Source organism: Balaenoptera borealis (genome assembly GCF_965194805.1).
Source record: "Balaenoptera borealis genome assembly, chromosome: 10".
Lineage (NCBI taxonomy): Eukaryota > Metazoa > Chordata > Mammalia > Artiodactyla > Balaenopteridae > Balaenoptera > Balaenoptera borealis.
In genome coordinates, this window is record NC_138874.1 from 110,571,022 (window position 1) to 110,595,746 (window position 24,725).

Below are 24,725 nucleotides of genomic sequence, written 5' to 3' on the forward strand. Positions count from 1 at the left end.
TGTGTCAGAAAGAAAAGGTTCCTGGGCTCTGCCCACCCAAGCTTCAGCCTCTGGTTGTGCCCCCTCACCTGCAATAAGTCATAAAACGTCAGCGGCGTTTTGGGCTCAGGGACAACAACGCAGGATGCCAAGCTCCTCAGCCAAGGCCTGAGGACAAGGGACAAGGATGGCTGGAGACAGCGAACGCTCCACTGGTCCCACCAAGTGGAAGGCTGGCTCAAGGGGCGCTGGGAGATGCCCGAGAGGCTGGTGGGTTCGGAGTGGTTACTGGGGCCCTGCCATCACCAGCCAGGTTGGGGTGGCGCATGGCAGCTGCCACTGCTTCTGGGAAGTCTTTGCTCTCACAAAAAGAGGCCCAGTGGGATCCCCAGACAGTACAGAGGTGTAAATAAAACCCTCCAGACTGGCCATTGGGAGCGTGGGCCTCAGCCTCCCAATCTGTAGGAGGAAGTGTGGACTAGGGCCCTGTGATGGCCCCTTTCAGCTCTGAATGGACCTCCTGCTCCATCCCCGACCTCCAGAGATACGCTGGGAAAAGCTAGTGGCTACAAAAACTCTGAAGAGACAGAAAGGCTGGTTTCATCCATCTCCGTCAGATTCCCACCCGGGCTGTGGGTATGCACAGAGCATGGGAAATGGGCAGCTGCCTGCGATTCATCTCTAAACCGATGTGTGCAGCAAAGCTGGGTGCCATTATACAGACCAGAAAACTGACAGCTGGGAGAGCTTTTCAGGAAACTGTCAATAAATCCACATTAACTGTTAATTAACTAACACCCCATTGGGATCCTGGCTGAAGTTGGGAAAAAGCCTGAGCACATATCCCAAGCACAGTACTCATCTTGTGGGGTATTCACAGCACTCCCCGTGTGACTGGTGGGGAAACTGAACTTCAAGACAGCATCACGTCTCACCTACGGACACACAGCTAGCAAACAGCGGCCTGCGATCCCAAGGCCGTGCTCTTGCAGTTGGGTCAGGCTGCCTCCTAACGACCATTTCTGCACGTGGAAGGCCACCTGGCGATGCACCACACTGGGGGTGCCCAAGGCCAGTCGGGCAGCTGCCAGCCCCTGTCCTCTGGCAACTCTGGGGCCCCTCTCCAGCCCATGTCAGACCAGCACGGGAGAGAAGGCAGCCTGGGAGGCTCCCTTGTCACTGTAAACAGCCATCACGTGCTAACTACACTTGGCACCTACTTCCATTCTGTACATTATTCCGGAAACACTGTCTGAAACCAATAAATGGTGCAAGGAAAAACCGAAAGCACTCTGTATGGACAAACCTTACACTATTTTAGAGATGGAAAGGTCACACCTATGACCACAATAAATAAAAATAGTCACTAAAAGTAAGTTTTTAAAAATCATGCATAGGGGCTTCCCTGGTGGCGCAGTGGTTAAGAATCCACCTGCCAATGCAGGGGACACGGGTTCGAGCCCTGGTCCGGGAAGATCCCACATGCCGTGGAGCAACTAAGCCCGTGCGCCACAACTACTGAGCCTGCGCTCTAGAGCCCGCGTGAGCCACAGCTACTGAAGCCCGCAAGCCTAGAGCCCGTGCTCCACAACAAGAGAAGCCACCGCCATGAGAAGCCCGCGCACCGCAACAAAGAGTAGCCCCCGCTCTCCGCAACTAGAGAAAGCCCACGCGCAGCAATGAAGACCTAACGCAGCCAAAAAAAAAACCATGCATATGCACTTTTGGTTATGGATATACTAGCCTATTTTGGTTAATAATCAGTTTCTTATAGGAGACCCTGGTCCAGTGATGAGATGCAGCATGGCCATGTCTGAGACGGAAAAAGCCGCAGAAACCAGAAATTCTGGCTGTGTTATCACTGTTGTTCATTTTGTTTCAGTCATGTGTGTGTTTGTTCTCGGAAACCTAAAATGCTCAGCCTCTGAATGCTGGCTTTTTCCTGCACGGTGCAATCACATCCCACTTTCAGTGACAAACAGCGGTGGAGTGAAAAGACCAAAAGCTACCAAATCTCAAAGTGATATCTTTTCAACCTGCACAGCTCAACACAGCCAAATGATTCACCCGTAGAAATTAGTACAGAGGGTGCCCCCGGGAGAAACCCTTTTATGCACAGAGCAGACTTTAACAGCCAAGTCATTAAACACAGAAAATAAGGGCTTATAATTAAAACGCTGACAAACCTGAACCAGAGTGGCACAAGCAGGGCTGCTATCGTATTTTTACAATAATTCCTTTTTATACATAATGTATGACCCTTCTGCTCAAGTTTCCTCTATGTTCTTTGCCTGTGGAGTAATTTACATTAATAAATAATTTATTACCATAACTCCTAAAGTAATTATGGGTTTCCGCCCAATTTTCTTTTTTTTTTTTTTTAGCATCTGAATTGTTTTGTTTTCTGTCCACTGACTTGTATTTACACAACTTTTCCCAGTGGCCTTTCAGATAATTGGTGTCGCATGCACTTTCTCACGTTATTTGATTTCCGGTCTTCTCCTGGCCTGAGCGCGGAGGAAAATGGAGTGTGTAGTGTCCAGTGTCCCTGCAACACGGAACTCATTCAAGGGGTGCAATTAGCCAAGGCGAGGGTGGTGTGTGGAGGCCCCTCTCACCCCCCCACTTGCCCTGTTTCACCAAAAGAGATTCAACTAGTACACGTGTGACCCTGGGTTAGCGTGAAGAAGCATCTCCCACGGCAACCGCTGGAGGAGCCCGAGGGAGGGAGCCGCGCGCTGAGGCTGCCCGGGCAGCCCCCGCCTTCCCCAGCACAGAAAGGTCTCTCGGGAGCAGCCAGGCCCCTGTCCACACCCACTAGAAGTCACGGCCAGGAATGGGGGTTGGCTCGCCTCTCAGGCCAGCTAACCGGTGGGCGGGCCACACCCATGAGACTGCCACCTGACCAAGGTTTCCTGTGTCAAGAACGCAATAACCGGGCAGACATGGCTCTTCCCCAGAGAAGCTGGTTGCAGAGGAAATTCCAGTTCAGCACAGGTGCGCTGAGGACGGTCTGGGAGGTGAGAAAAGAAACCAAGAGGCACAGCACCGTCTCTGCTAGAAGGGGCCCTGCGGTAACCAGGCTGGGCGGGCAGCCTGATGATGGGCACCCGGCCCCGGCCGGCCGGTGGCCTGGCTCCACTCTGCCCTGCTTCTCTCATCCACACTTCACACTGCCTTTGTCCCCCCAGAGCGCCACTTTGGAAAAGAACAAAATCACTTCTTTGTATCAAGTCCCCAGACTTGGGGCACGGGGCGGCGGGGAGAGACAAGGGTGGGGAGGGGCCTGTAATCCAGCTCACAGTAACTGAGCATGAAGTACTTCAAAACAAAACATTGTGAGCGCCGATTATATTAGTAAAGCATTTTATCTCAGTGGGTGCAGAGGAGGCTGAGCTACTTGCAAGGGTGGCTTTTTAAGAGGAAGCAAACAGGCACTCCCTACCCGAATACACTCGCCTGGTTTTCCTTAAGAACACTTATGAAACTCTAACTCATCCTGGTGTCCAGCTAGGACCCTTGCATGGGGACTTAGGAGGGAAATGCCCCGAGTCACAGGGCCAAGCTGTCCCCAGCTCTCACGGGAGAATTCCACTGATCAGGGCCAGAACGTGAGTCCTTTTTCTTCAGGAGACAGGCAGGGGGTTTTGGTGATTATAATACTACGTTTTTTTTTGTTTTTTTTTTTTGGGCTGCATTGGGTCTTCATTGCTGTTCTCAAGCTTTCTCTAGTTACAGCAAGCAGGGGCTACTCTTCTTTGCGGTATGCGGGCTTCTCATTGCAGTGGCTTCTCTTGTTGCAGAGCATGGGCTCTAGGCGCACAGGCTCAGTAGTTGCCGCATGTGGGCCCTTGAGTGCACAGGTTTCGGTAGTTGTGGCACGTGGACTCAGTAGTTGCGGCTCACAGGCTCTAGAAAGCAGGCTCAGTAGTTGTGGGGCATGGGCTTAGTTGCTCCGTGGCGTGTGAGATCTTCCCAGACCAGGGCTCGAACCCATGTCCCCTGCATTGGCCGGCGGATCCTTAACCACTGCGCCACCAGGGAAGCCCCAGAGCTATGATGCGTTATCTTTGCTGAGCATTGTCCATCCCAGGAAGGGCCCAAAACCCTCTGGAAAAGTCTGGCTGGACCCACTGGGTGTCCTCTTCCCTGCTACGGAAAAGCAGGCACAGCTAAGATGAAGTCTCACTGCTACTCAGGTCACAGGGCGAGGCCACACCTTGAGTCCCGGGTTCACTGGGCTGGAGCAGCCACCGGAGTCTCCACGAGCACACAGCCTGGAAGGCCTTGGACCGCTGACATTCCCACCTCAGCAAGTGCAGGAAAGGGATGGAGGTGGGAGGGGCTGAGCCGGCACCTCCTGGGTGCCACTGTCTCTTTAAATCCCACAAACACCTGCCACGTGCAGGATGAGGAAAGTGAGGCTCAGGAAGATGCGCTACACGCCTACACCGCCGAGGGCCCGCTTCAGGCGCCTATCGGGGAAGTCGGCCTAATCCACGGGAATCCACTGCTCCCTGGCCTTCCTCCTCCGCCAGATAGAAACCCCCTCGAGGGCAGGGGCTGATTCGCTCTATCCCCGCCCCAAGCGCCTGACACAGAGGAGGTATTCAATAAATACCTACCAGAACAAGCCACTGAAACGAACTGTGGTGAACTTTTCTAAAAGCCCTGGTAGTGTGTGTTGTCAGGTGGGTCAGGGTCTCCCGAACCAAGAAGGGGCTGAGAACAGAAAGATGAGCACGTGGGAGAGAGAGAAACCGAGGAGAGGGTGGGGGTAACTGCGCAGACCCCCCAGAGTGGCTGCCCCACTGCCCCTCCACTGCCTGGCGGTGCCCTAGTGCCAGCCGGCAGAGCAGGAGGGGGACAGACCCCACGGAAGGGAAGAGCCCGAGGGCGAGGGGAGCACTGCAGAGCCCCTCCTGAAGAGCCACCCGGCAAACCAGAGCCTGGACGGGGCAGCAGCACAGGCCGTCCTGGAAAGCCCGGGCCAGAGAGAGGCCCCCCCGCACCGCCCCCAGCGAAAAGCAGGCCTCTGGGCTCTGCGGGCTCAGACCAACTCTGCTGGGAATCTGGGAAAAGGCCTCTCCCCACACGTCTCCGCCTTGGTCCCTGGGCCTGAGCATCTTCCCCCGCAAGGGCGACTTCACTCACACTCCCTCCCCAAGGAGGCCAAGGTGGTCCCTTTGGGCATGGAGGCCCCCTGCAGGAGCAGGATTCTCACTTTAGGCCTCAGCCCTCTTCTCCACCTACTGTGTATGGAGCTCACGCTGTGCCAACCTCCTTACGAACGTCTCAGAGTGCTCAAGGCGCGCCTACGAGGCAAGTGCTGTCCTAACAGCCATTTTACAGATGAGGAAACTGAGGCTTAGAAAAGGTAAATAGTTCACAGTGACTATGTGAGTGCCAACACCACCATCACGAACCCACAGGAGCTCCAACTTATCATGATGCACTTGGAGCAAAGGCCAAGGAAGCCCGATGCACGACACGGCCTTGAAATAAAGACCAACGTCTCCACAGTCCAGGTCACTAGTCTGGCCCAATTCAGAGCTGATGTCCTGGCTGGGCTGAGGGGTTGGCGTGCCCAGGAGCCCCTCTCTCCTTCCTGGACATGACAGAGGAAGGCAGCCCAGCCACAGCTCAACTGTGAGTCTGACCCAGGAAGCAGGCAATGAGGCAGGCTTCTGGGCCACGTGGATGGGTCGCTGAGGGTTTGTCGAAAGCCATTAACCACCACCGAGGTGTTCAGTCAAGCCCCATGTGGGGACAGGCCTCAGAAGTGTCTCTGTCACACGGGTAAACCAAGGCCAGGTGAGCTCCCTGTTTCCACTTCCTCTGGGCGGCAGCACCAAGAGGGCCGCCCGGGGCTCTCCCACAGAGCTGTGGCTTGTGAGTGAGAAGAAAACAATCCTCACCCGCTCCGGGTCCAACTCTACCCACCTCACGAGGCCTCAGTTTCCCCAGATGTGAGTGGGTGCCCCTGCCCGCCCCCCGAAGCAGCTGCGGAGTCCAGGAGGTCCTGCATGTGAGGCGCGTGGCACAGCACCATGCTCACTGTGACACCCCCAGCACCACCCCCATCACCACCCCCATCACCCACCTAAGGGAACTGAGTCTAAAGAAGAAAACGCCGTGCCCAGAGGCAAAGGGCCGAGACAAAAGGCAACGGAGAGTTTACATAGTCCTGCGGAGACAAACTTGAAACCCGAAAGAGAGGACCCATCGTGGAAGCCTGGTTTACAGAAACTCATGTGGCGAGGTGTCTCTTGCAGGGGGCAGGAGTCCAGGGGAGAGCGCGCAAGGAGAAACTGCCCGATCATCCGGAGTAGAGGGAAATCAATACAGTCAATACAGTCATCTTTTTGGCCCCCCTTATAAAAACGGTAATTAACACTCGCATGGGAACAGGGTACCGAGGCAACCTTTCTGGAAAGCATGTCAGAAATATGAAGCAAGAGCCTTAAAAATGAAAATGTTCTGCTCTCCAGCCTCTCTATTCCATACCTGGGAACGATCCTAAGGAATAATCCAAAAGGCAGAGCAAGATTCAGACACTGAGTCACTGTTAAACAGAAAACAGAACACTCCTTCTACCCAACAACCAAGAAACAGTTACATCGTTAAATACATTTTGAATCATCCACACAATGCAATACCATAGCCTCATTAAAATGCGTGGAATGGGCAATTTTAGCGCTGCGGGGAAACGATGGTAATTATTACTAAGCGAAAAAAGCGAAAAAAAAATTTTGTAAATAATTTTGTACAATCGTATGTTCGTCATGGACTTGGCTATGTAAAAAATGCAATGGACATAAACTACACCAAAATATTAACAGTAGTTATAACTGTGTATTGGGGCTGTGAGAGATTTTTATTTTATACGTTACACTATGGTGCATTTTCTGAATTAAAATAAAATGAACGTGATTACTTTAATAATCAGACAGAAACTCTCAGGATCACTGTTGGAGATTAGATTCGTAACCACACACCAGCGCCCGGCCCCTCAGTCAGCCGCAGCAGCCCCTGCACCACTCCAGCACCGCTGAGACCGGAACAGTTCAAACACACAGAAGAGAGTCCCCACGGCTGCTCCTTGTGCCTGCGTCCCGCAAGTGCTTTTAGCGTCTCACCTGGAGGACTCAGGCCCTCGTGGAAGGGCTAGAGAAGGACTGACTGTCCACAGCCACCTTGGTTACTCACCCATAATTCCACAAGAGAAAAGTGTCGGTCCTTGACTCATCTTCTTTGGCGTGTGCTGAAAACAACCAGAAAAGCTATCACTCTTCAAGTCATAAGAAGCACGTTTGCACATGACCCTGCACTGATCCCTTGCTAAAGTCACAATTAAAGGGGCAACGTCAGATTAGGGAAAGGAGAAAAAAGTATTAAAAGAGACATCTGCCCATAATTAGGTCTGGGCTCTTTGTCCGGAGCCTTCGGTGAGTTATGGAGTCCATCAAGTTAATGGGCTTTAAAAACACACAAGAGAGCCCCGTGACTTCTGACACTAGGGGATTTTTCCACGTGAGTGATACGGAGGAGGGTGCAGGAGGAGCTGTGATGTGAACAGCTCACCGAGCTGAGCTGGAGGCAGGCCTCCCCACAGCCCAGGCTAGGAGGACAGGGGACCTCCTCCTGTCCATGGTGACAGGAAGAACCTTGAGTGAAGGGCAGAGGCCACCTCCAGAGCCCTCCCTTCGAGACACGAGGAGAACACCTCTTCCATCTCTGTGAAGAAGCAGCGGGTAAAGCTCAGGAGCGCGGCCCTGGCTCTGCAAGCTGCTGTGCAGCCAGGAGGCCCCCCGAGGCATCCTCACGAACCGAAACAGAAACTCAAAGGTTATGTCGGGTCTCAACACATAGCTATGGCTCTTGAGCTGCTCGGCACCACATCTCCACAGTGGCGTCCCCGTCCACTGTAAACACCGCGCATCTCCTCTCTAACCCCACGCCTAGCCTCAGCCGAACACTGTGATCAGTGGGTGAAAAGCCAGTGAGGCCTAGAAGAACCCCAAGTCCAGGCGCTTGCTCCATGGCTACACAGTAACCCGAGCGTGGAACATTCCAGGGGTTCCTGGTGCTGGCCGAGGCCCAGGTCAAGAGGCCTGTTCTGACCTCTGATGAGGAGGACACCATCTGTGCCCATCGGGGCCCCAGGAAGAAGGGTCTCACTCATTCCTGCCTTCCTTCCTTCCTCCACTCATTCAGCAAATAGGTACCGGCAATTCGTTACGTGCAGGCTGTGCTGGGGTTCGGTGTGCGATGGTGAAAGAAGCTCTCAGCTCCAGAGGGGTCCGCGGTCACAGAGGGCTCTAGCTGCTGAGAGGAGCCCCAAGTGACACGGACGCGCAAGGCTACCGCTCCAATAAGTGGGCAGGAAGCCAGGCCCTGGCTCTTTCAGGCCTGGAAGGAGGAGGGGGTGCTGACCAGGAACAGCCGGCCCACCCAGATAAGAGGGTAGCCGGTGTCTGGCAGCAGCTGCCCCACCCCTGTCCTCAGCTGCCCGAGTCAGGGACCTTTGCCCTCGGTCAGCAACGTGCTCATCCATCAGGTTATCAAGGGTCTGTCCTGACCAGTCTGGAACACGGAGGTGAAGGACGCCCGCCTCAGCCCTAAGGAAGCTCACACGTCACAGAGGCCACAGTCACACAAACCCCTGAGCTACAGAGAGTGGGACTGGAGGGAGGTGGGCCAGGCCGTGGGTGCTGGGGTGCTGGAGGTCAGGGCTGGCTTCCGGGGGGCAAACAGAGCTGCTTCTAAAGGACCAGAAGGAACTTAACGGGCCGGGGGGGAAGGCGGGCAAGGCCGCCCTCCTCCAGTCCCCCATCTTGGGTTTAAAACAATCCTTATGTGTTCAGGATAGGTCCCCCTCCTGGAGTCCACCCGGGGAAGTATCTGGAAAAAGTTAGAGACGGCTGCCTCTGCCTCCCTCCCAGCTCACGCCAAAGTCACTGAAGGGAGAGCGGGTGACAGACACTCAGAGCCCTGCCTCCGGGCAGCGTCACCTGCGGAAGCCAGACAGGCCCCACGGCCCAGAGAAGGTTCGGAGAGAGAGAAGCTGGGCCTGGCTGGTGCCACAGGCCCGGCTGTTCGAGGGAGGCGGCCCCGACGCTGCAGGAGCCCCAGCACAAAGCAGACACCCCCCGGGAAGCACAGACCCCATCCCTCCCCACCCCACTGCCGCGCCTGGTGGCGAGGGGAGCCACCCAGGCTGGGAGCCCACAGACACCCAAACCAGGACCGGGCCAGGGCAAGCAGGAGGGCGCGAGACACAGGGGCCACGTGTCACTGCACTGGGGCCACCGAGGAAGGCCTGGGTTTACAGACACAGCGGGAAGCAAACTGACTGCTGATGGTCAGGTGGGCACTGCTCACCGGCCCCTCCTCCCCCCCGCCAGGCCGCTGTGCTCCAGACAGAGGGGCAGCTGGGAGCCCTCCCAGGAATGGGGGCCGGTGAGTGGGCGCCAGAGATGCTGGGGGGGGTCCGTGCCCACGGACGGGAGCCACTGGGCCAGCGCACAGGGCTCCCCGGCCCTCACTCACTCACTCATTCATTCACTTAGCGAGGACCTGTCTGCGTTTGCCGCAGACCCGCTCGCCAGGCTGGAGAACACACGCTCGGAACGACTGCTTCTCCTGCCCCACGCCGCCCGGCTCGAGCCCCACCACCCTCCACCGAGGGACCAAACGAACCCCGGACCTGGTCCCCGCCCTGCGCCCCGGCCCGTCCTCCATCCTCCATCCTCCACACAGACCCAGAGGGACCAGGCCACGTGGCTGCTCTGCTCACAACCCTCCAACCACTCCCCACAGCAACTGGGTTGAAACCCGGCTGCGCCCCTTCCTCGCAGCCCACCAGAGCCAAACCTCCGTCCATCCCGGCCTCACTCACGCAGCTCGGGACCGGCCCAGCTCGCTGCCGCCTCAGGGTTTTTGCTCTGCGGCTGGTTCCTGTCACGTGGCCTCCTTGGCGGCCTTCCCCGACCATCCCGGCCGAAAGCTGCCCTCCCCACCCGCGCTTTTCTCCACGTGGCCTTGTTTAACGCTTTCCCCGTGTGCACGAGTTCATCTGTTTCTCTGCTCATGCTCCACTCCCCCCAAAATCAAGCTTCTCGAGGCTGCTGTCCTGTCTCCGATATTCCCGGCACAGAGCAGGCGCCACGTGACTCTCTGCTGACCGACCGCTATGCCCACCTGTCAGCCCAAGCTTGTCTTGCTCTTGCTGCCACACGCCTGGCGAATGCAGGGCCGACAGAAAAGGATTTTCACTGGACAGGATCTGCTGCCTCCCAAACTCTCTGGGCTTGTGCCAAGTCAAAACTCAGCGGAGAAGGGGGGGAGAGCACCAAAGTTGGGGTCGACCCCCGGGCCGCCCAGGCTCCCCACGCGGCCTCTGACTCTGCACCCAGGGGCGCACGTGGACGGGCCATCCCTCGCACGGAGATCTTACGACTCGAAGGAACACCTTCTCCGTGTCCCCTGGCTTGGGTAAGCCCCACGACCGCTCCCCTCATTGAGCATGTGAAACCGCACGGCCTGGTGGTGCACCCCCTTATTCTGCTAGCAGCACCCCAGTTTTGCACTGGGACTCCTCCCCTCCCTCACCGGACAGTGTCTTGGTGGGACTGTGTCTCTATCCCCCTGGCACGGGGTGGCTGTGGCCCACCAGACACTCCTGCTCCGGGGCTGCGACTCCTGGACCGAGGGGGTGCGGGCTGGCTCACCCCGCGGGGAGGCCCCGAGCCTGCCACAAGCCTCCGCCTCCACCATCCTTCCGGCTACCCTGTCCCCGCCCTTTCTGGGGCTTCATTCACCAACTCCTCTCCCATATTTCTCTCAATCGCTCCAGGGAATTCTCTTCTGGTGTAAATCAGTGGGAGACAGTCTCAGCTGCTTACAACTGAGGAACCCTGGCCAATTTCGTGCCGGACTTCAAGAGGCTAATGGTGAAGTAGGCCGTGGCTCAGCTACTTGAAGGAATATCATGCAACTGCTCAAAGTGATTTTTGGGCAGAGGCTTCTAGTGCCAGGAGGAAACATAATTTATAAGTTAAACCTGCTTAACTAAAAAGACGTAAGAAAACCTGCCAAACTATGTATAGAGCAGTGTAGTTCCCCCCACCCTCCCGCCCCGCCTGAAACGCAGCTTTTTCCTCTTTCTTTTCCTTCATCCTCTTCATGAAGCTCAATTCACACTGGTCTGTGTGTGTAGACAAATTCCATCAAAATAATTATGGAGAAATGCTGACTGATAGGACAGCAGCAATTTTAAGGTCAAACATAAGGCCTGAAATAGTCATGAGCTAACTACTTCCCCCTGGGGCTTTCTGCCTCCTGTTGGGGTAAAGAAAAAAAAAAAAAAAAAAGATGGGCTCAGGCCCCCGTCTTGCTTTCTGAGTCCCGTGCGTGAGCTGGGCTGGCTGTGGGCAGGCCAGAACATCACGTAGTCAACAGCTTCCCAGGGTGTTAGGCCCCAGGCACACTCTGACTGCTGGCCACTTTCCCTGGGCCCAACAGCGAGGTTCCCACTGGGCACCAAGTTGTCCAGGGCTGCTCTATTCCCACTGGTTTGTGCCATTCTGCAGCCAGCCTCCCGGACCCTTTGAGCCTTCTGCACTCCAGTGGGAAGGATGAGCCAATCACTACGTGGACGATGTGGTGAGGCCAACAGGCCTCAGGGGAAACTCTCACCATCTGAGGTTTCACAAGACACTCAGCATTCGCACACAAGTGCACGCCCAAGCCCTGGCCGGGGTCTGCAGTGCAACAGAACAATAAGCACGGCTCCCCGGGGTATTTCTCCTACTCCAAAGCCTCTGTTCCTGAGCCTCCCCCAGGGCAGAGCCTGGTGTCTGGGAGACTCCTTGGATCACCAGAGAACGTTTGGGAATCAGATCTTCCATAGGAAAGGCAAAAGCTGGAAATCAAATTGAGGCTCCAGGGGCCATCTGTCTGACTAAGTAACGCAAGAAACCCTGACTTAAATAAAGACACAATTCAGGTCATTATTTAATGAGGAACTAGCTCAGACAGAAAACAGCCGAGCTCATCTCTGGCCATAATCATGCTTCTTCATAACTTTCCTCTGTAGACTACTGACTAAAGCAATCACATCACTTTTCCTTCTCCCGATGCAGCGCTACAGGGAACCACAGGGCCACGCAGAACAGGCCCACGCTCACGCACTTGAGGGGTACAAGTGGGGCACCCCAGCCTCTGGAAGGGAACAGGGTGAGACCTTGGCAGTACAAAGCAGGAGGCAGAGCCAGGCCCGAGAAGAAAGAGAAGCTGAGGAGGGAGAGGCGCCCTTAGGTGGAGGCCCTTGAAGACGCTGATGGAGACAGAGCGAGCGGGCGTTAGCCACGGCAGGGCGGGCCCTGGTGTCCCTGCTCGCCCTTGATGCGGGGGTGGGGGGAGAGGCAGGGGACTGCCTCGGGCTCTGGGCACCTCTGGATTCTGGCCAGGGACCCTGGCTGGGGCCGTGGGGCCCAACGCCGACTCCGGGTGAGTGGGACGATGAAGACCCTGGGTGCCCAGGCAGCTGGGTGCCAGGCTGGACATACTCACTGAACTCTTCTGCCGGGCAAGTCACTTAGCCTCGGCGTCCTAATCTGACAAGCGTGGAAGGAAGGACCTGCTCCCAAAACGGGTGTCTGTTGTGGCCGGAAATACCTTGAGGCTGAGCAAAGTGAGGCGGCCTGGAGCCTAGCTCCGGCCTCCGCCCCCCGCCCTCCAGGGAGCAGTGCACCCCAGCTCCCGCTGGTCTCCAGACTTGAGAGAGGCTGGGAGGCTTGCCGGGGAGAGGAGGCTGGGCCTGGCCGGGGAGGAGGGAGAACAGGCCCTTGGCCGGAGTGTGGGCGGGCGGGAAAGAGCTGGGGGAACGCAGCCCCGAGGTCAGATGTCCGGGCGGCCTTCCAGCGGCAGCAGCTAATGTTAGCACACTCAGAGGAAGAGCTGCTCACAGGGGAAAGGAAGGCGGCCGGCGCGCGGAGTGGGGGAAAGGGGAACCGAGTCACTGCACTCCCCCACCCCACCCCCGTCCCCCCGGGGGAAGGCGATACTGAGTGCTTGTCAGTCCCCTGTCTGCCCACCTCTCTCGGGAGTAGGGGCAGGCACGTTGTCACCAGCATTTAGCTTTTAGGGAAAGGAGAACAAGAGAACCATGACGGGGACCTTCAGCAGGCAGGGAGGGGCGGCCAGGGCCCAGGGGGGCCCAAGCTTCTCCTCTCCCAGTGTTTCCAAGCCCCCAGGGGACCGTCACCTGCAGTTTTAGGCTCTGTCCTCACTGCGGGGCCTCTCACTTCCCTAATTCCAAAGCGGCCTGTGGTGATTCATGATTTCTTTTTTAATCTGAACCCCCAACTTCTGTTATCTTCTTAGTCTGATTAGAAAACAAAAGAGAAAAGCTTTTCCATCTTTCCTGTTATTATCTTGATGGTATTTACATGAGGATGATGTTACCCGTTTAGGAAGCTGAAGCAAAACCCCCATCTTCCTCTCAACCTTGCTGGCTGTTCAGAGCAAATTCTAATCAGTTTATCTTACATTCTGTGGATGTCATCACTAGGCTGGTCTTATTTAGGGTCTTTCTTTGGTTGTTTACAGCCGTGCCTCTTCCCAAGGCCTAGAGGATTCCAGGACGACAGCCTCAGGAGCCGGGTAGGGGCAGGCGTGAGAGCCTTGGTGGGTGAACACGGCCTGGACTTGAAGCCTGCGTCCTGGCACCCTGCTCGCCAGCTGTGTGACCTGGGCCCTCCGTCCCCTGGGCTCTCTGTTTCCTGCCTGTATAGCAGGTAGAGATGGACGAGTCCCCACCCCTCAGCAGGCTGGGGGAGGCTCCCGGAGAGGCAGGGGTGACGGCACCTCTGCAGGCCCCGCACAGACCACGCTCCCATCCTCCCCCTTGCCTTCATTGTGCTTCCACCTGCACCGTGAGAGCAGACCCAGGCCAGACCTGTAACGTGCTGACAACCTGTGACGCACCCACCAACTGACACAGGAGAAGGCCGCTCTCCAAAGGTGGCTGCTGCCCACAGCTGGCCTGCCCATCTGGGAGTCCAGGGGAGGGAAGAAGAGAAGGAACACAGAAGGCGATGACTTTCCAAGAAGGGGAGGGGTGTGGGAAGAAAGGCCAGACCCCGACCTGTGAAGCCACCGAGCCCCCTTCAATGGCCATTTGCTTCCCTTGGCTTTCTCTCCTTTTTTTTTTCTGAGAAGATGAGTTTTCCTTCCCCGGCTGGGGCTGGGAGGCCGCACTCCTCCTGGCAAGGGCTCAGGCCCTGTCTCTTTGAAGACCGGCTCAGCTGACCACGGGCCCACGGGCCCTGGACCCAGCTCCATGGCCAAGCCCAGGCAGGCCCACCCCCAGATGGAACCAAGTTTAGCGGCGGCAACGGAGGCAAACAGCACAGCTGGAGCCAGAGGGGGCCTCCCTTGGGCCCTCCAGGAGGCCCTCACCCTGAGAGCCATTGCTTTTTGGTCAGAGCTACTCTACACGAGTGCTTTAATTTCAGCGGGAAAGTGCCCACCAACCACAGAAAACAGAGCAACTCATACCTGCACCCCCTCAGCCGTGAACTTGAGCAGCAGAGAAGGGACTGAACGATGACGAGCTGAGAAGCTGGGCTACAGGAGCCCGCATTCACTCGCTCCAAAATGTCCCCTGGGTACCTGCCATGCGCTAGGCCCCAGGGTCAGGCACTGGGTATTCAGCAAGGAGCAAGAGCGACAAAAGTTGCTGCCTTGTGAAGCTCACATTCTGGGGCAGGACTCATTCAGTGAACGAGATCAAAATGTTAGAAAGTGGTGAAGCGCCTTGGAAAGAAAAGGACAGGGAAAAGGGGACAGACAGTACATGGGGGTCAGGAGGTAGGGGAGGTAGTGGAATTAGATTTTAGGCCAAGTGGCCAAAGAAAAGGAGGAAGGGAGAGAGTCCTGCTAAAGGGGAGTGTTCCAGGCCAGGGAAGAAGTGCACAAGCCCTGAGGCATGTAGAGCAGGGGGGCCAGCGTGGCTTGAACAGAGTCAGTGGCGGAGAGCAGCTGAGAGAGAGCACAGTGGTCACGGGGGCCAGAGTACAGCGGACCTCATACATCCCAGTAGGAGTCTGGTGTTTGCTCAGCCTGAGACGGGAAGCCTGTGGAAGGCTCTGAGCAGAGGAGGCACGGTCTGACTTGCATTCCCTCTGGCTGCTGGGTAATGCAAACAGGCTAAAGGAGCCAGAAGCGGGGGCCAGTTCCCAAAAGAATCCAGATGGGAGAGGACGCAGGAGGGACCAGAGCAGCAGCAGTGGGGATGATGAGAGGGACTCTACTGACAGATGTATATTCAACACAAACTGGAAAGGGAGGAGTGATGGGCAGAGACCCTATTTATCTTGCGGAATTCCTTCAGCCCAAGGTGCTCCGTGAAGGCCTGTGGAGTGGACACAGGCCTTGGAGGCTTTCACAAGCTCTTACGAGGACCTAAGACCCACCTGCCTGCTCTCGACCTGGGTCGTGGGGTGAGATCGGGGGAGAAAGCCCACTAGGTGCTAGCGTGGGGTCTCACGAGGGGTTGTGAGGGCGCCAGGAGGGGCGCTGGGTGACATGACCCCGGACAGTGCCCCCATCCCTGACCACAGAAGCAGCAGAGAGTCCCTGGGATGTACCCACGTGCAAACCCCCCCCCCAAGAGTGTTTATGCCCGAGTGGGACTGCTTTCAGCTCCCTCTGCCGGGGAGCAGCCCACCCACTTCTGAGGAATTAGGGCTACAAGGAGGGTGGGGAGGCCGTTTTCTTCTCGGCCTAAGAGGGCCGGCTGTCTGCCTCTCTGGCCCAGCTCACCGGGCCACGTGGCCCGAGGACCACCCTTGCGGAGGGCAGCTGCCACCAGGCCCACCACCTTGGCCGCCAGGCCACGCCTTCTTTCTCCACTGTCTCCCACTCTGGACACTCCTGAGGTGGCAGCTCTCGCTCGCGCTGACTGCCCTTTGGAGGCCCGGCCTTATCTCGGTACCACCCCGCCTTCTGGAAACCACCTTCCTGACCGGGTGGAGACCAGAAGGAATGTGGGTCTCAGCCTGGCAGGGGCGGCAGAAGCACGCTTGGTATTATTTACCAGGGTGCTGGCCTGCCCTCCCCGCTCGCCAAAGGACTCAAATCTGGGCTGGCCACTTCCTTCTTGTGAGGGCGAAGCCGGGCTCCGGGTGACTCTGCTCCACTGCCCCACCTGCCACGGCTCCCAGAGCTCTGCTTGCGGGCCCTCTGGGCACATCTGCTAAGCCCTCTTGCTCCATCCACAGCCCCACCTGGATATCGGGCCTCAAAAGGGTCACCAGAGAAGCCAGGCCACCGGGTCCTTACCAGCTCAGGGCTGAAGGTCCTGCACGCTACGGGGTCAGCTCCCTGCTTGTCGAGGCTTTGACTTAGGACCATCACCATGGTAAGGGCCTCAGGCACTGGGCGCCAGCCCAGGGTGGGCACGAGCCATCTTCGGGCGGGCAGGCTTGGGCAGAGGCGACCTCCTGGGCACCCCCCAGATGGTGACGTCAGCAGACACGGCTCCCCATCGGCTGCTCACCCTCGGGGTGGGGCTCTTCCAGGAAACGGCCAAGTGTGGTCAACTCCCTGGAAAGATAAAGGAAACGCAAAGGGATTCAGGACTGGGGCAGACCCGGGCCCCGAGAGAGCCGCCCCCTCCCCCTTCATGCTGGGACCCTGCTGGGGAACGGAACCGCCTCTCCGCTGCAGGAGATGTATGCTGGCGGAGGCCACGAAGGCCGGAATGGCCTTCCCGGAGTCCTCACCCACCCACAGGCCAGCCTTAGGGTGTCCCTAAAGCCAACACCTGGTGGGCACAACAGTGAATCCCAGCTCAGCCTCGTGGCACCTTTAAGACAGATCTCGGGGTCTGGGCTGCTCACAGACTGCTGTCCCCAAAGTGCGCTCAAGCCATGTGACCTCCTGCGCTGAGCTAGCCCTACAGACAGCCAGAGGTCGGCTGAGGTCAGACACGGGTGACCCTGCAGTCAAAGCCCAAGGGCTTGGCCCTCAGGCAGCCTGCAAGGTGGCTCCTGTTCTCCGCCCAGGTCTGAACGGAAGCCACTGGAAGAACCAGGAGGGTCCATTTAAAGGCACATACTTCCCATCCTTGGAAGCACCATGATTCCGAAATGACACATTTGCAACACGGGGGGGTCTCCGTCCCCTTCCTCAGAATGAGCCAAACCAAGTCACGGCCTGCGCACACCCCTCTGAGCGCCCAGCAGTGATGGGCCCCTCTCTCATCATCGTTCTACACAGCCCGCAGCATCTCCCCGACCCACCCTCATCTCTCACCAAGCGAAAGCCCACAGAGTGCAGCCTTCAGTCCAGGTTGGGAAAATCGCTCCTTACAAATTAATTTCTCTGATCCTATTTCCATCCCACCCCTCTGTGGTTACACCTTCAGAGGAATTCAGAGATCCAAGGAACCTGAAGATCACCATCAAAAAGTAAAAAGTAACGACAACAACAGTAAAAAATGAATAAATAAAAAGCAGCTCCTAATCTGTAATTAAAATCAAACCGGTCAGTGCAGAAAAATGTTTTAGAATCTGCTGCTCTGTGTAAAAATTAATTGCACCCTGGTATTTACTTGCCGTCCAGATTGTAAATCATATTTTCCTGTTTACTTCGATTAGACTTTACAGTGGGTGTTATTGAAATTGCTCAATTACGGGCCAGCTGGCGAGCAGAGGAAAATTACCTTCTACTGTTCTTCGAAAACAAGGTTCATCCAAAGTGCAAAAGCGGGGAAGGGAAGGAGGGAAATCAATACATTTTCAAAGGACTGACTGTTCAGGAGGGAGGGCCGGTGGAGTCTCCAGGCTCCCAGGTCACACTGGGAGACCTGATGCAGAGTTTCAAAGCCACATCAATCTAGAAGTGAAACGTTCTGACCAAGTATGATCTGCCCCAGCAAAGAATTTCAGATCACTCCTCCGAGTCGGGCCAGAAAGCCGAGCCAGGAATGCCCGCCAGCCCCCTGGGCGCTTGGCTTGGGAGCAGGGTGGGCCGTGTGAGCAGGAGAGTGCCCGGAGTGGTGCCGTGGACTCCCCCCTCAAGAGGACCCTTTGTGCCAATCAGAGACGGAGATGAGGCCTGATAGAGGCCGTCTTCTCTCTAGGTACCATCTCAATTCAGTTCTGGGGCCGCCAGCCACTACCCCAGGCCCAGGGGTGACCCGCCCTCCCCATTCCCTTCTTCCCTAACAAGGCAGGAGGGTTCGGTGGTTACAAGCTCAGGTCCTGAGCCAAGCACACCTGAGCTGGAATCCCAGCTCTTGGAACGTATCGTCTGAGTGACCTTTGCCAAGTTACTTTCTCTCTGAGCCTTGGTTTCCCTTTCCATACAGTAGGGACAACAGTGCCTGCCTCAGAAGATGACTGCATCATAAGAAAAGAGAGCTCGGCTTGCTCGGTGAGAAGTCCTAGCTCATTTGAAGAACTGCTCAATAAACAAGTAGCTACTGCCACTAGTTTCATGGGGGAGCCTGTGAGTCCCAATCTTTTTCTCAGCAATGGACACCCAAGCATCTGTCCTCTCAAATTTTTTTAAAAGGGAAATTCCATCAAAACTTTTCAAAGCTAAATTCCATCAAGAGGAGACTAGCTGGGCTGCCTGGGTGGCACAGTGGTTAAGAATCCGCCTGCCAGTGCAGGGGACAGGGGTTCGAGCCCTGGTCCAGGAAGATCCCACATGCCACGGAGCAACTAAGCCCGTGTGCTACAACTGAGCCTGCGCTCTAGAGCCCGCGAGCCACAACTACTGAAGCCCACGCGCCTAGAGTCCGTGCTCCACAACAAGAGAAGCCACCGCAATGAGAAGCCCGCACACCACAACGAAGAGTAGCCCCCCGCTCGCCACAACTAGAGAAAGCCCGCGCGCAGCAACGAAGACCCAACGTAGCCAAAAATAAAAATAAATAAATAAATTTTTTAAAAAAGGGGGGTGGTGGTGACTGGCTGTATTATGGCCCATGCCTCTGGTGAAACAGTAGGTGGCCAGTAAGAACGATGCTGTAGAAGTCTTATCGCCATGGAAACACGTTAGCCCATCCGATGCAGCCGCTGTGTACCAAGCACGAAGCTGGATGGAGGAGGTGGTGCAGGTGTCCCAGCTCTCGCAGCTCTGCTCCCCTCCCACTGGAGCCCCTACAAAAGGCCAGGTCGCACAGAGGCAGCATGACTGGTGAATACCAGAGCACCATATGCTCCTGGAAACTGGGTGGTCAGTAAACATGGCAGGCACTGGAAGGAGGAGGAAGGTCCTGCACAAGCCCTGTGTTCAGGAGTCGTGGAAAGACAGTACTGTGAACACAGGTACCACAGCTATGGAAGGCAGATGGAGGAGGGGGGCCCTGGGGCTGAGTCATAAACAGACCCCTTTGCACAGGGACCAATGACACGCAGCACTGCCTGGAAGAGCCCAGGAGTGGGGACAACCCAGACGGCCATCAGCAGGTGACTGGTAACAGAAATCACAGTGTAGCTATGTCAACAGATACCATGTCACCTTTACTGCAGTGTTAATGAGGCAATTTTAATGGTACAGATATGAAGCACTCTCTAAGATAACACTGTAAATGAAAATAGCAAGGAGAGGAGTACAGCATGGTCCCATAACCACGTGGCCCTGGAGTGGGAGAAGGCACTTTGAGTGTATAGCCTTACACACGGACACGTGCTATTTGAGTATTTCATCCAGTGCATATAATGCCTTTCTGATTAAAAATAGGCAAGGTTTCAACATGAAGGGAAGAGGCACCTGGGAAGAGGGAAGCGTGAGCGTAGGATGGCAGCCTGGCCTGTACACGGCGTGGGGGGGGGGGGGCGCCAGTGAGCACACTGCTGGCAGGCACACAGGGCACGTGGAGAGGGGGCAGCAGGACAAGGGGCTGGAAAGACAGAGTCACACCAGACCAAAGGCTCTGAATGCCAGACTTTATCATGTGGCCATAGGATGCTCCCAAAGGAGCTGGAGTTGGCTGGGTTGATCTGTTGAAAGAGAATGATTTTTTTTGAACCCTTTGCAGCACCTAGCTCGGTGCCTCGACTACAGCAAGAGCTCCACACGTTTCTGGAATTCGGCTAAATCGTAGCAACATCTGAAATGATCTGGGCACGTTCTCAGACCCTGTGAGGCAAATCCAGACCATCAGAGCCTGGCACAATCTGGAATTCCCTGGGATTCCTTTGATCCGTGGCATGGGCCAGGCCAAGCTCATTGGGGAATGCCAGTGCCTGTCCAGAGACTCGGAGCCCAGTCCGAGAACGGGGCCAGGTACTTCTCAGGGAGAAGCCAGGAACTCGGCCTTTGAGGGACGACTGGGTGCACAGCTCTGCCGAAGGTAAAAAGGAGGTGCCCCAGAGCCCACAGGGGGGCAAGGGAAAGGCCTCCTGAGGTCACCTCTGGGGCACAGATCCTGCTCTGGCCTGGTGGGTCTTCTCTTAACCCACGTTAAGAACAGCTTCTATCTACTGAGCACCTACTGTGTACCGGGTGCTTTATATATCAATACACGACAGATTAAGTAGTAACAGTGTACAGACAGACGAAGCAACTCACCCAGGGTATCAGGGGTGAGCTCCCGGGCTGTGCTTCCCACTGGTGTCCACCTGCAGCAAAGCCCCCACCCCTACCTGCCTCTGCACACCAGATGCATCCTTCAAAGCCCCATCGAGCAACTACCACGCAACCCAGCAAGTGCACTCCTTGGCATTTATCCCGGAGAAACGCAAGCTTACGTTCACACAAAACCCTGCACATGATTGTTCATAACAGCCAAAACCAGAAAACAACCCAGATGTCCTTCAGCGGGTGACTAGCTAAACAAATTGTGGAAGAGCATCCCATGGAACACTCCTCAGCACTAAAAAGGGACGAACTATTGATATCTACCTGGACGAATCTCCAGGGAATTATGCTGAGTGAAAACCCCCAGTCCCCAAAGGTTAATTACTGCACGACTCCATTTACATAACATTCTTGAAATGACAAAATGACAGAAATGAAGACTAGATTAGTAGTTGCTGGGGCTTTGAACGGGTGCTTGGGATGGGGGTGAGGGAGCTGGGTGTGGTTATGAAAAGACACCGGCAGGGATCCTTGTGATGGAAATGTTCTGTATCTCGACTGTATCGCATCGGTGTCAATTTCCTGCTCGTGATTTGTACTATGGTTTTGCAACATGTTACTGCTGGGGAAAACTGAGTAAATGGTACACGGGATTTGTATGATTTCTTGCAACTACATGTGAATTTACAATGATCTCAAAAGTTAAAAATTTTTTTTCTTCCAGCTTTTTTGAGATATAATAGATATACAGCCTTGTGTAAGTCTCAGGTGTGCGGCATCATGATCTGACTTCCACACGTCATGAAACGATGATCTCAATAAGTTTACTGAACATCCATCATCTCATAGAGATACAAAGCTAAACAGAAAAAAAATTTTTTTCTTACGTCACGATTTTAAATTTAAAAAGCCCGCTCCGTCTATGCATTTGCCAAAACTCACAGAACTAAACACCAAAGAATGAACTGTACTGCATATACATATAAAATTTTTTTAAAAGAAGGCCACGTGGCAGCCACTGCCTGTACGGGATCGGATACAGCGTGAGGCAAGGAGGCGTGCTGAGCCACTGGGCAGCCTCCCCCTCACCTCCCAAGCCCCTTAACTGCAGTTTCCTCATCTTTAAAATGAAAGTGAGAACACCTTTGCTCTGGGGGCTGCTGGGAGAGTTAGGTAAGAAAATGTATATAAAAGAGCGCAGCACAGAGAAGGCCCCAGACACCGGTGCCCACTCCCCAGGGTACACACGGATGGTCAGCGGGCACCAAGTGACACTGCCCGCGGTTAGTGAGAGGCCTCAACCCAGCCCCATGGCATCCTGGCCCCAGAGCCACCTCCGCCCCCTCCCAGCTGCGCTTCCACCCCGGCCTCCCTGAGGACCAGCTATGGGCTGGGCTCTTCTCACTTCATCTCTCGAATTCCTGTGAATAGGCATTGCTATTAACAGTGTTCCCATTTTCCAGATGAGAAGACCAAGGCTCCAGGAAAATAAATCAAGCATTTGCCCAAGATCCTACAGCTGGCAGGGGTGAGGGTGAGATCTGAATCCAGGTCTGCCTCCTCAGGACACCGCAGGGACAGGGGACAACTTTGCTTTCTCACACGAGTCCTTCCTAACATGAAACTCTCTTGCTTTTGTTCTGCAGTCTTCAATGTGCCTTCAGGCGTCTGCAACCCTCGAACCCAGCTGTCTGATATCACTGTGGTTGAGACTCTCGGCTTCTGGCAAATGGGAACCCTGCCCGGTGCGCGCTAAACGCCTTCATATATGCAAAAAAGTTTTGCAAACTCTAAGATTCTATATAACTCTTCAGAAGATTACAGGAGTTTACCAAACGTTTCTGTCATGCATTTTGAAGAGCTACCCTTTAAAGAAAAGAAACTGACCATGCTGGAACTCGCCCAATTAAACGTTTCCTTCTTTTAATATCCTTATCCTGTGTTTACTACTTGTACAAGTTCGTTTTATAGCAGAAGAGTATCTCACCACCCCAACACAGGACTCAGAGCAAAACCTAAACATAACCTTGGCCGCTGACAGTGATTTTCCTGATGGCCCAAGCAAGTCATTCCTTTCAGAGCTTCCATTTCCCCCTCCCATTAAGCAAAGGAAATGGGAGAAAAACAGCAATTCTACAAGGTCTTTGGGAAGGCTGTATGCACTTTTAAACTTTCGTAACTTCAGCTGTTGGTGTGACAAAAGCAATCTGTGGGCAGGATCTAGAAGCAAATTTATGAACACTTGGGGAAGGGCATCTTTCAGAGGGTTATGCTGCCTTCTGCCAGATCCTATGACAAACCCATGGAAGGGTGGAGCGGGCAGAAGAATCCTCTGGTCGCAGTCAAGGTTCACATCTGCCAAGAGCAGGGAATTAAATCTGTCCGGGGATGCCTTTTGCTTGCTGCTAAGGCATCTGAGTTTAAAGGATAAAAGTTAAAAGCTGCCTAGGAACTTTATCAACAGCCCGTACTTTCCCAGACCGAGTTGACATTGGAAAGAGAGTCTGGAGTTTCAATAAGAGAACATGCCCGGAGAATGTGTTTCTCAGACGGCAGTGGAACATTTAAACTCATTCCCTCGGCCCAGGTTCCCAAGTCTTCAGGTCCTCCTTAAAAATAACTGATCAAAGACAACTATGCCTTCACCACCCGCAATACACCGACAGAAAAAGAGAGACAGATGAAACCTCTTAAGTCAGTACTTTAACACCAAGGACGTGTTTGATACCAAACATTACTGATTTAAGGAAACTCCACAATAGAGGCAGTAGCCAGAAAAAAATACCTTTTTGTTCACCATTTTCCTAGTATCTTCCTGGTCTGTATTTGTGGAAATAACAGGTGACACGGAGTCTACCTTTTCACAAAGCGTGAATAAAATAAGAACAGCCACAGCAGCAGTGCCAGGCCCCAGGCTTACTGTATCCTCAGAGGAGCCCTACGAGTGGGCACTGTTGTTATTCCCTTTTACAGAGGGACAAGCTGAGGCCCAGGCCCAAGGTCACCCAGCTGTAAAGGGTGAAACAGGACTCAAGCCACATCTGCTGAATTCCAAAGTCTTTGTCTGAACCCCCAAGCCTTCTACTCCAGGATCTGTAAACTGTGTCCTAATTATCCCATAAGTATTTGATTTCTCAGACTGACCAAAAGCTGAAGCACAGATGCTGGGTTTGCAAGACACCCCTTCTCTATAAGCTCTTCCTGTGGTGCCCCAGGCCACACCTCAACCTTCTGGACTTAAAGATGAACTGGCACTAGGGGTTCCCCCCGGAGGCAGGGAGTGGGGAAGTGAGAGGATAGGGGTGAAACATAAAGGCACTGATTCCCATCCCTGACCACACGGAAGGGCAGCCGTGCCGGGTGCCGTGCAGAGGCAAAGTGCCTTCCAGGAAAGCCAGGGTGCCCCCAGGCCTGGGGGAATGGTGCTGGCTCCTCGCTACATCAGCCAGAATCCGTGTCCATCGGCCCCCCTCTCCCTGGGGCTCTGCTGCCCCTCCCCCATGGCTCCCCCCACCCCCGTCCTTCTCCCCAAGCCCATTTCCAGGGTGTTCACGGGGAGCCCGCCCTCCACACGTGTCGTCTGGGTGCGGCCCTGCCTCAGGCCTCCTCTGGTCTCAGCACAGAGCCTGTCACAGCAGGAACCTGATCGGTGTGTGTTCACTGAGTCAACAACACACCTGCGGACGAGCACTGGACTCGAGGCCCGGAAGTCACACTTCCCCGCCAACTCAGTCCTGGACGAGCTGTGGCACCCTGGGCGAGTGATGGAACTTGGCTGAGCTCTGTGACCTGTAAGAAGCAAGCCTTGTTCTGCCCCCGCGCGTGGGAAGTTAGGGAAGGAAAGGTCTGTGGAGCGGGGCACCGGAAGAGGGGCCAGGCGTACTGCGGTGAGACCATCGGTGAGCACAGCGTGAGCAGAGAGCAGGCCCTCACTCAGCACGTGCGAGCTGGCTAACAGAGATCACGTCTTCACAGCTACAGCACGAGCGGCTGGGCAGGGGAACGGGACACGCTCGTGACTCCTCTGAGCGCCTCGCGGGGAGATGTAGCTGCCGGACAGTCAAATCCATCACTGAGTCTCACGTTCACCCGGGTTCCTGTGTGCATGTGACATGTGAGGAAACTGGGCTCAGAGAGGCAGT

At 55.3% G+C, this 24,725-nt stretch overlaps 1 protein-coding gene across 5 annotated transcripts in view; it reads right to left on the reverse strand.

Annotated features, from left to right (window-relative positions):
* Window positions 1-24,725, reverse strand: part of FAM53B (family with sequence similarity 53 member B) — a 128,268-nt gene that overhangs the window by 62,374 nt on the left and 41,169 nt on the right. For all 5 annotated transcript variants that reach the window (XM_082407366.1, XM_082407365.1, XM_082407364.1 and 2 more), the window contains exons 2-3: window positions 16,330-16,593; window positions 7,189-7,243 (exon numbers count right to left, since the gene is read on the reverse strand). In XM_082407366.1, coding sequence (XP_082263492.1) covers window positions 7,189-7,243; window positions 16,330-16,407 — 133 coding nt within the window. In that variant the 5' untranslated portion in view covers window positions 16,408-16,593. The remainder of the gene's footprint in view (window positions 1-7,188; window positions 7,244-16,329; window positions 16,594-24,725) is intronic.